Source organism: Miscanthus floridulus, chromosome 10, assembly GCF_019320115.1.
Source record: "Miscanthus floridulus cultivar M001 chromosome 10, ASM1932011v1, whole genome shotgun sequence".
Classification (NCBI taxonomy): Eukaryota; Viridiplantae; Streptophyta; class Magnoliopsida; order Poales; family Poaceae; genus Miscanthus; species Miscanthus floridulus.
In genome coordinates, this window is record NC_089589.1 from 132,487,019 (window position 1) to 132,499,513 (window position 12,495).

General features: G+C 48.4%; 2 protein-coding genes across 2 annotated transcripts; one reads left to right on the forward strand and one right to left on the reverse strand.

The window, feature by feature from the left end:
• Positions 1-606: 606 nt before the first annotated feature.
• On the forward strand, positions 607-1,011 carry LOC136489664 (proline-rich receptor-like protein kinase PERK2). Its single transcript, XM_066486239.1, has one exon. It carries the CDS (start codon positions 607-609, stop codon positions 1,009-1,011), a length of 405 nt encoding a protein of 134 aa, XP_066342336.1.
• Positions 1,012-9,572: 8,561 nt separating this feature from the next.
• LOC136485742 (UPF0481 protein At3g47200-like) lies at positions 9,573-11,245 on the reverse strand. Its single transcript, XM_066482588.1, has one exon. The coding sequence runs from the start codon at positions 11,215-11,217 to the stop codon at positions 9,607-9,609; it is 1,611 nt and encodes a 536-aa protein (XP_066338685.1). The 5' UTR covers positions 11,218-11,245; the 3' UTR covers positions 9,573-9,606.
• Between the last annotated feature and the right edge of the window lie 1,250 nt (positions 11,246-12,495).

A 12,495-nucleotide genomic window follows, 5' to 3' on the forward strand; every position in this document is an offset into this window, starting at 1 on the left:
GCTCGGCAAAGATTTAAATTTTTTTTAATTATTTCTTTGCCGAGTGCTCCTGTGTATGCACTCGGCAAAGAAAAAATTTTAAAAAAAAATTAAAACATTCTTTGCCGAGTGCCTGATGGCTGGCACTCGGCAAAGACACCCTTTGCCGAGTGCCATGCCCCGGCACTCGGCAAAGTTTTTTTGTTTTTTTTTTGTTTTTGGCCTCCAATTTTTTTGTGCAGCCTTTTTAAAGCACCAGGAACTCCTAGTTACAATTTGGAGATTTTTTGTGACTTTTTGTTATATTTAGTTACTTTATTTCGTTTACTTGAATTTTTCCGGAAATTAGAAATTTGAACTGCACATGGTACGAATAATGGAGTTTAATGATTCGAAAATTGATAGTCATGTTAGTGTGTGTTATGAGAGGCCGTATCCAGGAACGGACCCAAAATTTCAGACATCTCGTTCACGAAACATGTCCGCGAAATTACGTGTGAAGTGTTTATAAATTCTATAAAATGCAAACGAAGTCCGAAAATCATGAAACATGTTGAGATGTCGTGATATCATATGTGGAGGCTATGATAAAAATTTCAGAAGATTTCGTGCACGTTGTCACGTACGATGCCTACTCGCCCGCGCCGCACGGCCGCCGCGCTGCCCGCGCGCCCGCGCGCCCGGACTCCGCGTTGCCCGCGCGCCCTGCTGCCGCGCGTCCCTTCGCGCCCGCCCGCCCCGCTCGTCCTCCCGCCCATGCCTCCTGCGCCGCCCTCTCGCCCCTCCTCGCCTCCTCTCAGTCCATCGCGCCCTTCGCCCTCTCCGCGTCCCCCCCCCGCGCCTTCCCCCCTCGCCCTTGAGCCCCGCTCAGCGCCCTGCTCGCCATCCCTGCCGCTGGCGCCCTTCCTCGCCCTGCCGCCTTGCTCCGTCCGGGTCCGTGCCCCGGCCGGCCCATCCCTCAGCCCGCCGCCCGCTCTCCGGGCCAGCCGCGCCGTGCCCCCGCTGGTCCCTCTCCTCCGCGCGCCGCCCTGACCCCGGCCGGCCCTGCGCCCCGGCCGCGCCTTTTTTTTCCGGCCTTGCCCTGCCCCCCGCCGCGCCCCGTGGACCACCCGCCCGACGCCATCCGTGCTCGACCCCGTCCCCGACTCCGCCCGATCCCGACGCGCCCGCCCCTACCCCGTCGCCCCGTCAGGTATGGCCTTCGCAACTTATTATTGTCGAGGTAGTGGTAGTTGTAGTAGTATTAGTTGTACTAGTGGCAGTATTAGTACAACTAGTGGTAGTATTAGTAGTAGAATTAGTGGTAGTAGTAGTAGTAGAAGTAGTGGTAGTAGTAGTAGTAGTAGTAGTAGTACAACTAATGATATTAGTTGTAGCAATAGTGGTAGTAGTAGAAGAACCAATGGTAGTAGTAGTAGCAATAGTGAAAGTAGTAGTACAAGTAGTGGTACTACTTGGATATATTCTTCTGCATGGATTGATATCCAAACTACATGGCTTCTGTTGAGCCATATGTGCTTGTCGGCCATCGTGCCGTTGTTTTTTGCAGGTTTTGGAAACCTCACCGTGCAGGGGAGGTTCTGCCGAATTTTTTTGTAAATAACAGTATTTTGTTCCATTTTTGTAGAGAAGAGCCCGTCAGAGTTGAGTCGGAGTTCTCGCCACCGTGTCGGTCTGCCTGCACCGCGTCGTCTCGCCACTGCACCGACCCGCCACGGCCCCGCTAGCCTGACTCCGTCGCCACCCTAGGTATAACCCCTCTTTTCATATCATTGTCGTAGATCGCGTAACCCAGTTAGGCATCTCCCATTCGAAAGAGATACGGTTGGAGGTATGCAGATCTTTGCATATCTATGACCGTATCTATTTCGGATTGTCCACGCTTTTTGGATAGCCCGCGGATGCGTAGATGGGTTAGTTTCCATGTTCTGCTCTAGTCCGAGACAGACTTTCGGCATCACCTCCCTGTTGTTCTCCGGATACACACTCTTCTTTGGCAGGACGTGTATCTGGAGAACAGCGGGGAGGTGCTGCCGAAATTCTGTCTCGGATAGGAGTAGAGCATGGAAACTAACCTCATCTACACATCTGCGGGTGGGATTAGGACCTATCCTCACCTATTAGACAGTAGGAACACCATGTACATGCAATTAATGGTTACATTACTCGCCGATACATATGTTAGAGGATGGATGACCGTCAGTGGATGTACATGGGCTGGAGAAGTCAGAGTGATTACACCACGGAATGGATGAACAAGACCGATGCTTTCTTGAACAGTGCATTTGGCAACGCTGCTAAAGGACATTACCTAGTTTTGTGTCCCTGCAGCAAATGTGGAAACAGGAGAAGGGTAAACAAGGTGGAAATGGGTAAACATCTTGTGAAGAATGGATTTACGCCGGACTACACCCGGTGGGTCCACCATGGTGAAGCCCATCGTATGAGAGAGGAGGTGGTGAGACCACGGGTGGAGGCTTTTGATGCTGATGCCGGGGTAGCAGACATGTTAGATGACTTTCACCAAGGACAGTTCGATGAGGGACGTGAGAAGGAGGAGATGGAAGCAGCCGCACAGGCGTTCTACGACATGATGGACTCGGCACAGAAACCCCTTCACGATCGGTCAACGGTGTCTCAACTGGATGCCATTGGACGCTTAATGGGGTTGAAGTCCGAGTTAAACTTAAGTCGACCTGGCTTCGATAAGATGTTGGCCGTGATTGGCACCTTGCTTCCGGAGGGCCACATTCTGCCGAAGAGCATGTACGAGTCACAGAAACTCCTTCGAGCACTTAAGATGCCGTATGAGCAGATACATGCTTGTCCGAAAGGGTGTCTCCTATTTAGGAAAGAACACGAGCATGCAAAGTTCTGTCCAAAGTGTAAATCCTCTAGGTACCTGGAGGTAGACTCTGATGATGGCCAGAAGAGGCAACTTACGATCCCCATGAAAATCCTACGGTACCTTCCGTTCCTACCGAGGATCCAACGGCTATACATGACCGAGGAATCCGCGAAACAGATGACATGGCACAAAAATGGCAAACGGTACAATCCTGACAAGATGGTACATCCATCCGATGGTGAAGCTTGGATCCGCTTTAATGACAAACATCGTGACAAAGCAGATGAGGCTCGTAATGTACGTGTCGCGTTGGCAACAGATGGGTTCAATCCTTATGGAATGATGGCTGCCCCATACACATGTTGGCCCGTCTTTGTTATCCCCCTTAATCTTCCCCCCGGTGTCTCCTTTCAACGACATAACGTATTCTTGTCGTTGATAATTCCTGGACACCCAGGGAGTAATATGGGTGTGTTCATGGAGCCCGTATTTGATGAATTGGTCCGTGCTTGGGACGAAGGGGTATGGACATACGATCGAGCTACAAAGACAACCTTCAAAATGCACGTTTGGTACCACTACTCCCTGCATGACTTCCTGGCGTATGGGATATTCTGCGCCTGGTGTGTTCACGGGAAGTTCCCATGCCCAATATGCAAGGAAGGTGTGAGGTTTATTTGGTTGCAGAAGGGTGGCAAGTATTCGTCGTTTGATAGACATCGTCAATTCCTACCTCTTGACCATCCATTCAGACAAGACATCAAGAACTTTACGAAAGGCGTCAAAGTGACAAACCCTGCACCGCGGATGATGAATGGTGCCGAGGTTCATGCTCAGATAGGTGCTCTCGTGCCCAATGAAGAAGGTGGTTTTGTGGGATATGGTGAGCAGCATATGTGGACTCATATCTCGGGCATGACGAGGCTCCCCTATTTCGATGACCTTCTTCTACCACATAACATTGATGTAATGCACACTGAAAAGAATGTCGCCGAGGCACTTTGGGCAACACTCATGGACACTGAAAAGTCTAAGGACAACCCAAAGGCTAGAGTAGACCTGGCAACGTTGTGCGATAGACCAAATCAAGAGATGCAACCTCCTAGTCGTGGTAAGACTTGGAGAAGGCCTAAGGCTGATTTCGTCTTGAAAAAGGACCAAAGGAGGGAAGTACTTGAATGGATCAAGAAGCTAATGTTCCCTGATGGGTATGCAGCGAATCTAAAGAGGGGAGTTAACTTAGGCACTCTGCGAGTCAACGGGATGAAGAGTCATGACTACCACATATGGATTGAGCGGCTTCTTCCGGCGATGGTTCGAGGCTATGTCCCAGAGCATGTCTGGCAAGTGCTGGCAGAGTTGAGCTACTTATTCCGCCAGCTTTGTGCCAAGGAGCTCTCTCAGGACCGTCATTGATGACTTGGAAAAAGCGGCACCCGTGTTGCTCTGTAAGTTAGAGAAGATCTTTCCACCCGCCTGCTTCTTGTCGATGCAGCATTTGATTGTGCACCTCCCGTATGAGGCACGGATGGGGGGGCCCGTGCAGAACCGTTGGTGCTATCCAATCGAGAGATGTCTGAAGACTCTTCGTAAAAAATGTAGAAATAAAGCCAGAATTGAGGCTTCCATTGCAGAGGCATACATTCTAGAGGAGGTGTCAAACTTCACAGAGAAATACTACACTGAGAAACTTCCTAACGTTCATAATCCACCCCCTCGTTACAATGCTGGCGAAAATGAATCGAACCTCAGCCTTTTCCAAGGGCAACTTGGAAGCGCAAGTGCATCGACCATTAAGCAATTGAAAAATGAAGAGTGGCGTAGTATCATGCTATATGTGTTGACCAACCTTGTTGAGGTGCAACCATTCATTCGGTAAGTTCTAAACGAACTTATTTCATTTCGCCGTATGTCCTTGTTTCGTCGTCCAACCCCCTTGTTTCTTGTTGGTACAGGGAATTTCTTCGTCAATCCTGGCATGGATCAAGGCAACCTACACCGCAAGAAAATGATACCCTTCTTTCACGGGGTGCGGGACTAGGGAGCCCCGATTTCATTTGTTGGTTCAAACAGAAAGCCCAAACTGATGCGCCTATAAGTGATGAGTTAAGACAGGTTGCAAATGGCTGTGCCATTAGGGTCAAGTCATTTACCGGTTATGACGTGAATGGATATCGTTTTCACACAGCAAGCTACGAGCAGAGTCGGCCCAATCGACAAACCACAAACAGCGGAGTTGTTACGCCCGGCACTGATGGACTCGACTATTATGGAAGAATTGAAGAAATCTATGAACTATCATTTTATGGTTCCCAACCTCTTACTCCTGTCATATTCAAATGCCACTGGTTTCATCCTGGTGTAACGAGACGGACCCCTAAGCTTGGGCTAGTCGAGATTCGACAGGATTCCGTCTATCCAGGAAAAGATGTCTACATTGTGGCTCAACAGGCCGTCCAGGTTTATTATACGTCATACGCGTGCAAAGACGTCGAGCATCTTAAGGGTTGGTCTATTGTGCACAATGTATCGCCACACGGTAAACTACCTGTCCCAAACGATGAAGATTATAACTTCAACCCAAACACATATGATGGAGAGTTCTATCAAGAAGAGGGGCTACAAGGGAGGTTTGACATAGACTTAACCGAAGAGATAGGAATGGAAGTAGATAATGAAAGGGATGATGACGAGGACGCTGGAGACGAGGTGCGAAATCTGAAGGACATACAAATGCTTGAGCGATTACATTTCGGCAATGACAATGAAGACAACATTTCTCCTTCGGATAGTGTTGATGAGTTGGACAATGTTGATAGTGATGACGAGACCTATGATCCAGCTAATTTCAATCATGAAGATTATTTCTAATACATGTAATACTATGTTTTTTTTAATTATGTTTTGTTCATTTTTGCATATATTTCTAATACATGTAATACTATATTTTTTGTAATTATGTTTTGTTTATTTTTGCACCTATTTCTAATTATGTCTTGTTTTTCTTTTTTATTGCAGGTGATTGAACAAAGATGGCGGGCGACCGTCATAGGTCTGTGAACTCGATTTACCAAAGACAACGCCGATCGCAGGAGGGGGCGGAGGGGGCGGCAGAGGGATCGAACAGGAGGAGGAGGACCGCTAGCCGCAGGAGGGGGCCGTCTCCTCCCACGCCACGTGAGGAGGACCGCCAGCTGCAGGAGGAGGTGGCGCCCGTGGACGAGTCAGACGAGGAGTTGGTTCGGCAGACGGAGGAGGAGGAGGAGGAGGAGGAGGAGGAGGGGGGGGAGGCGGCAGGCACGGGTTCTGCTTCCTCCAACTCCTCTTCGAGTGTCTACTTGCGAGGTCCCGCGAGCCTCCCACAGGTTCCGCTTCGTCACCAATGCCCACTGATTCGCCCTGAAGGACAAAAGTAAGTAACTGTATATGTTATCACCACTACTTCATATGATATGATGAAAAAAACTAATAATTTTTCTTAATTACTTGTGCAGGAACTGGGTGGTTGTGTCGGGTGGTAGCGCACTGGCTAGTCAACGGCATCCTGGGTCTTCTGTGCAGGCAGCACTTCCCCGGCATTGTCACGTACGCATCGAAGACGGAGCCGGCCTACTCGTTTGACCACTACGTCGTCGCCTCCGATGCGGAGTACCCCAACAAGGCGGCGCGGGTGAAGGCAGAGTTTTGGGTAAGTCTCCCTTGCACAACATTGCTCAATACGTCGCATTCATTAGACTTTTCTTGAAATAATGAATCGATACATCGCTTTTGTATGCAGACTTATTACAGATGCGAGGAGGGATTTGAGGCCAGGGCGGAGCAGGCGACTACCAAAGCCTGTAAAAAACTCGTCACCGACATGCATCACGAGGCGCGCATCCAGGCCATCGTAACCTACTACGGGTCGAAGCTTGGAGAGAGGAAAACCAAGAAAGACGCAAGAGAGATGCAGCTGACCCGGGAGCAGTACCTTGAGGTAAATGAAGAACATCAACATTGATTCGATTTGAGATTAAGTTGGTTTAATTTGATCTTCTTATATGTCCAATACTTGATGACGTGTAGGTGATTCCCTGGTGGTGCCAAGCGTATCCCGAGTGCTGGGCGATGATGGTGGACAGGTGGTTCACGGAGGAGTACCTCAAGATGCACAGGGATGCCCGGGACCGTCGTTTACTGATGCAAGGTCCAGCACACCATCAAGGCAGCCGCAACCTCGCCGGATACAAACAAGCATGGGTACGCGAATTGATTTATCTATTGTCACGCTCAGTTCTGTCTGATTTCTAATCATCGTGCTGTCTTTCTCGCAGTCGGCGTCACATAGTGGCCAGGCTTGCTCGGACTTCCAGGCATGGTGTATGGCCCACAAGGGTAAGGCGACGTCCGACGTCTCCTTCAACCTGGAGGACCCGCCCGAGGCATACACGAACCCGAGCGTCCACTCTCGCATCAGTGAGTACACTGAGGTGGCGAGGTCGCTCCATGGGGCAGACCACGATCCGAGCACCCAGGACTTCGATGGAGAGGCCGTCATGAGGGCGGGGCAAGGCAAGAAGCATGGACGGTTCTGGCTTGGCGACGGCGTCATCGACACGGCCTCTACTCCCTCTCTCTCCCAGATCCGAGCACGGAGCACGAGCGAGAGCCCAGCCATTCGCACACGGCCGACCGCTGCACAGCACCGGGTCGACGCACTCGAGGTTATTCCTGTTTTACTCGTCATACATTGATCTTTACACACCTTAATTAGCTTTGCATTACTGAAACATTGGAGTGAAATATTGCAGGCCCGGCTGGAACAAGAAATGAAGGAACGTCAGGAGCTGGGGGCCCAGTTGGAGGCCTGAGCGGGCCGAGCGGTAGGCCCAGGCGCAGAGGCTGATGGACATTACGGATTTCCTACAAGGGCTTGGGCAACGTATGGGCTTGTCTCTGCCACCTGGGCTGTTGGTTCCACCTCCGCCTCCGCGTCCTGCAGCTGCAGCTACTCCTGTGAGTATCAAAGTTTTTTACTTTCACTTGTGCTTTGCTTGTATGGCCTCTATCGTCCTAGATTAGCTATCAAAATAATTTTGTCTCACATGCAATCTTTTCTCCTTTGTGCAGTCTCCATCTGACGGTGGTTCGAATAATCCACCTCATGCACCTACGAATGATGCACCTGGGCCTTCACCACAGTCGCAGTGGCCGAGATGAGTGCATGTTGTATTTTTTACATTTGTTGTTCACTTGGTGATGGACTTGTGATGCACTTGTGGACTTTGATGGACTTGTAAACTTATTTGGATGGACTTGAGCACTTATTATTACATATTGTGATGGATGTGTTATGGGCGGATGGATGTGTGGATGGATGAGATATATATGTGATGGATGAGATATATATGCGATGGATGAGATATATATGTGATGGATAAGATATATATGTGATATATGTTTGTATGAATGTATTTGTCAGTGATGGAACGCAAAAAAAAAATTATTTGCCGTTTTGGGTCACTTTGCCGAGTGTTGCACTCGGCAAAGGACCCCTTTGCCGAGCGCAATGGTCACAACACTCGGCAAAGCTGGCAAAATGGGCGACCAGAAAACAGATTTTCCAGCTTTGCCGAGTGCTGTGACTCTAACACTCGGCAAAGAAATTTAAAAAAAAAATTTTAAACTTTGCCGAGTGCCTGCCGTGTTGGCACTCGGCAAAGAGTTTAAAAAAAAAGTCTTTGCCGAGTGCCTGGAGTGGTGGCACTCGGCAAAGAAAATTTCCAAAAAAAATAAAAGCTCTTTGCCGAGTGCCTGCCGGGTTGACGCTCGGCAAATAATTTTTTTAAAAAAAATAAAAAATCTTTGCCGAGTGCCTGGAGGATTGGCACTCGGCAAAGAAAATTTTCAAAAAAAAAATAAAAGCTCTTTGCCGAGTGCCTTCCGGGTTGGCGCTCGGCAAAGAATTTTCAAAAAAAAAAAAATAAAAGCTCTTTGCCGAGTGCCTCACGTGTTGGCACTCGGCAAAGAAAGTTTTAAAAAAAAATATTTTAAAAAATCTTTGCCGAGTGCCGGCAGGGTTGACACTCGGCAAAGTGACCGTCAACGGAACCGGCGCCGTGACGGTCGCTTTTCTTTGCCGAGTGTTTCCGGGGCACTCGGCAAAGCCTTTGTCGAGTGCCCGATAAAATACACTCGGCAAAGAGTGCTTTGCCGATCAATTTTTTGCCGTGTGTGCTTTGCCGAGTGCCGCACTCGGCAAAGGCTTTGCCGAGTGCAATATAGCCTTTGCCGAGTGCCTCAGGCACTCGGCAAAGAACCTGAATCCAGTAGTGACGTAGCGTTGTTTAGAGCCATAGCAAAATCGAACAACAGGATATTGTCATCTATATTGAGAAGGATGTGAACAAATGGAAGAAACAGATCTCGATGGTAAATAGGCAATACATGAACAATATCGTCTATAAAAATGTTCTAACTCCACAAACAAGGTAATCTGCAATGTACGTGAGGTAGAATAGATATCGTATATTATGTTATGAACTAGAATATTTTGATTTCACATCAAAAGTTGAATTATATTGTAATTGTTTATGTTTCATGAAGACTCATGTAATAATAATGTTGATTGGCTATAAACGAAGTGTTGCCATTGCGAACATCACTCTCAAAGTATCACTTAACAACACAGATAAAATCTATATTATTGTTGTATTATTTTTTTTCTCCCGAACATGATACTAGTCCCAAAATTAAACACATAAATCAACCAATCAGTAAAATGTATCACGACTTGCTAGCTAGGACTGCTTGGGTGGCTGGTAGTAGGCGTAGAGAGCGTAGAAGGTTTGCAGCATGGTCAACGCGACCACGACCGCCGCCACGACGACCGCGATGACCGCCCACGGGCTTCCGAAGTAGTCCCGCAGCAGCACGGCACGCCACTGGGGCCAGCTTCCTCTCTGGTACGTGACCACCTCGTCCATGAGTGGGGCGAGGTAGTTCCGGTCGGCGGAGGCGAGCGCTCCGGCGCAGATGCGGCTGAAGAACTCCGTGGCCGCCTCCCTATCGCCGTTCATGTGGTTGAGCAGTATCCCACGGCGATGGAGGAGTCGCATGTCGTCGGACGTCTTGACGAGGCAGTCCATGAAGATAGCGTAGGCGGTGACGTCGCCCGGCGTGCCCGGGTAGGTCTGCTCGAACGCGACCAGGTTCCGGAACAGGGGCTCGCTGTAGTCGTAGAGCTGCAGCGGCGGGATCTCCAGGACGCCGCTACCAGCGGAGAACTTGATGTCCAGGAAGCTCGTCGCGGTGCCGTCCTTCCTCGCCCGGAATCTGACGCCGGCGTCCTCCAGCTCCTTGGCGCAAGGCACCCACTGCGTGAGCTCCGGTGGAAGCTTCTTGTCCATCGACGCTGAGGCTGATGACTGCGTCGGGACAGGGAGGTTGGTGATGGACATGTAGAAGAGGTGCAGGAGGTGGTGCGCGTCGCCGAGCGAGACGGGGACTGCCAGCGCCGATGGCTGGTGCAGCTGCAGCCTCCGAGGATGGAGCGAGCTGAAGAGCTGCAGGCCGCCGTCCACGAGGACATCGTCGCCCTCGTCGGCGTCGACTGAACCTTTGAGCTGCTCCAGCAGAGCCCGGACGACAAACAAGGGGATCTGGTTGTTGAGCAGCAGCAGGTCGCGCGTGACAAGTCCCCATACCCCGCACCTACCGTACACCTGGGTCCAGTCGTCGTCGTCGTCGCCGCCGCCGTCGCTGCTGCCGCCGCCTTCTTTCCGTGCTCTCTTCGCTATCCGTGCCATCTTGAGCAGGCGGTGGAGGATGAAGCAGCCGTCCAGCAGCATGTTCTCAGCCAGAGTTGACCCCATGTCCATGGCAGCATCCTCGGGTTCGAGCAACATCTTGAGTTCTAGCACGGCGTTGTTGTCGCCGCCATCGATGGTGTCCATGGACGAGGAGATGCTGTAGGAAGCACGAATTCTCGGCAGAAGGCTTGTCATCGCGTCCACGCACCTGCGAAGCAGCGGTGCGTGCACCTCCGGCTTCCAGTCGGCTGGCTCTGGTGGCTGTCGTCGGGTTCCAGTTCCAGCAGGGCCAGGTCCACGGCGGCGCCCCACGATGAGCTTGCGGACGCAGCACCATTTGTAGCGCTCCAGCTTCGCCATGCCTTCCGTCACACGCCTTGCCCGACCGAAGAAGGGCCCGATGCAGACGGCGGCGGGGGCATAGGGGTCCGTGTTGCCCGCGGCTAGGTCGCCGGGGACCACGTAGATGGTCGGCCGCTGCATCCAGCCGTCGTGGCACTGTGGAGGAACTGCCCCACTCACCTTCTTTTCCAGCTCCGTGAAGTCCTCTTCCAGCACGGCGGATCCATGCTGCTTCTCTTGCTGCTCTGGTGGATACATGCATGCACGTATTTATAAAGGCAGTCAAAAAATCATAGGATTGTTTGTTTTAGAGCATATATATGCACTAGCCTCTCAATAATCTATTCCCCAATCTTACTATGACTAACTAGTGGCTCCGTGGTAATTCTCGTCAGACGCGCTAAAAAAGGAAAAGATAAATGGAGGCTCCATGTTACGTAATTCTCACCAGAAGAGGCTCCATCCTATAAATTCTCACAATAATCAGAAATATCAATGGGGGCTCCATGTTAATTCTCACCAGAAGAGCTGGAAAAAAATAAATCTTTTAAATTCTCACAATAATCAAAACAAACTTGGTAGACTCTAATCATTATCTCCAATAATTACCATAGGATCTATCCTCTTGTATAAAAAAAATACCCACAATTGTTATTCTGAAAAATACATAAAGTAACCCCCTCCTAAATTTACATCTAGATTACCATCCTCGGCCATTGTCAAAGATAATTCAAGATAACCCATTCAATTTATATCTAAATTAATATGTATACAATTACGAAATATAATGTAAATTATCCTAAAGTTTACAATCAAATATATTACCTATATGTACCATTATGAAAGATAATATAAAGTAACATATTTTAATTTGTATCTAAATTAAATCCACATCGTCCATTACAAAAAAAATTTAAACAAAAGTGTTTCTCTAATCCACATGTAAATACAAAAACTAATTCCATATACATAATGTGCATTATATATATTTTAAAACTTCGCACTTCTAGCACTATTATTATAAAGTAAACATAATGTTACGTTTAAATATATAGACCAATTAAACATCTATACCTTAGAATAATTTTTTAGCTCGATAGCTTATCAAGTATTGAAAATGTTGCATTGAGAAACCACATAGCAATGATAATAGCAGTTCACTTTAAGTCTTATTAATGCTCCGTGATAATAAATTTCTTAAGTTGTTATTTTAAATAAGTCTATACATTCGACTAAAAGTTTATGCCATATTAATATTGGAATGTTAAGAATCTATATTTTATAAGCAATACTGCTACACATATAATTCGTTGGTATAACAAATTTAATATCTTTAGTGCTGCGGTGCATGCTAAAACAACTATTTATGGTACTGTAAGAACAATAGCATAGTCTAAGATCAAAAACCTTCTTTTAATCAAATAAAAAATACAAACTTTGAGTAGAAGAATGATAAGCACTTGAGTTTCAACTTGACATGTGATTTGAAAAATTGCTACAATTAGTTTAAAAGTTTAAAGTTAAAACAGATTTATG

Bases quoted from the DNA above. Each gene is read 5' to 3' on its own strand.
- LOC136489664 (XM_066486239.1), top strand. From the start codon at position 607: ATGCCTACTCGCCCGCGCCGCACGGCCGCCGCGCTGCCCGCGCGCCCG.
- LOC136485742 (XM_066482588.1), bottom strand. From the start codon at position 11,217: ATGTATCCACCAGAGCAGCAAGAGAAGCAGCATGGATCCGCCGTGCTG.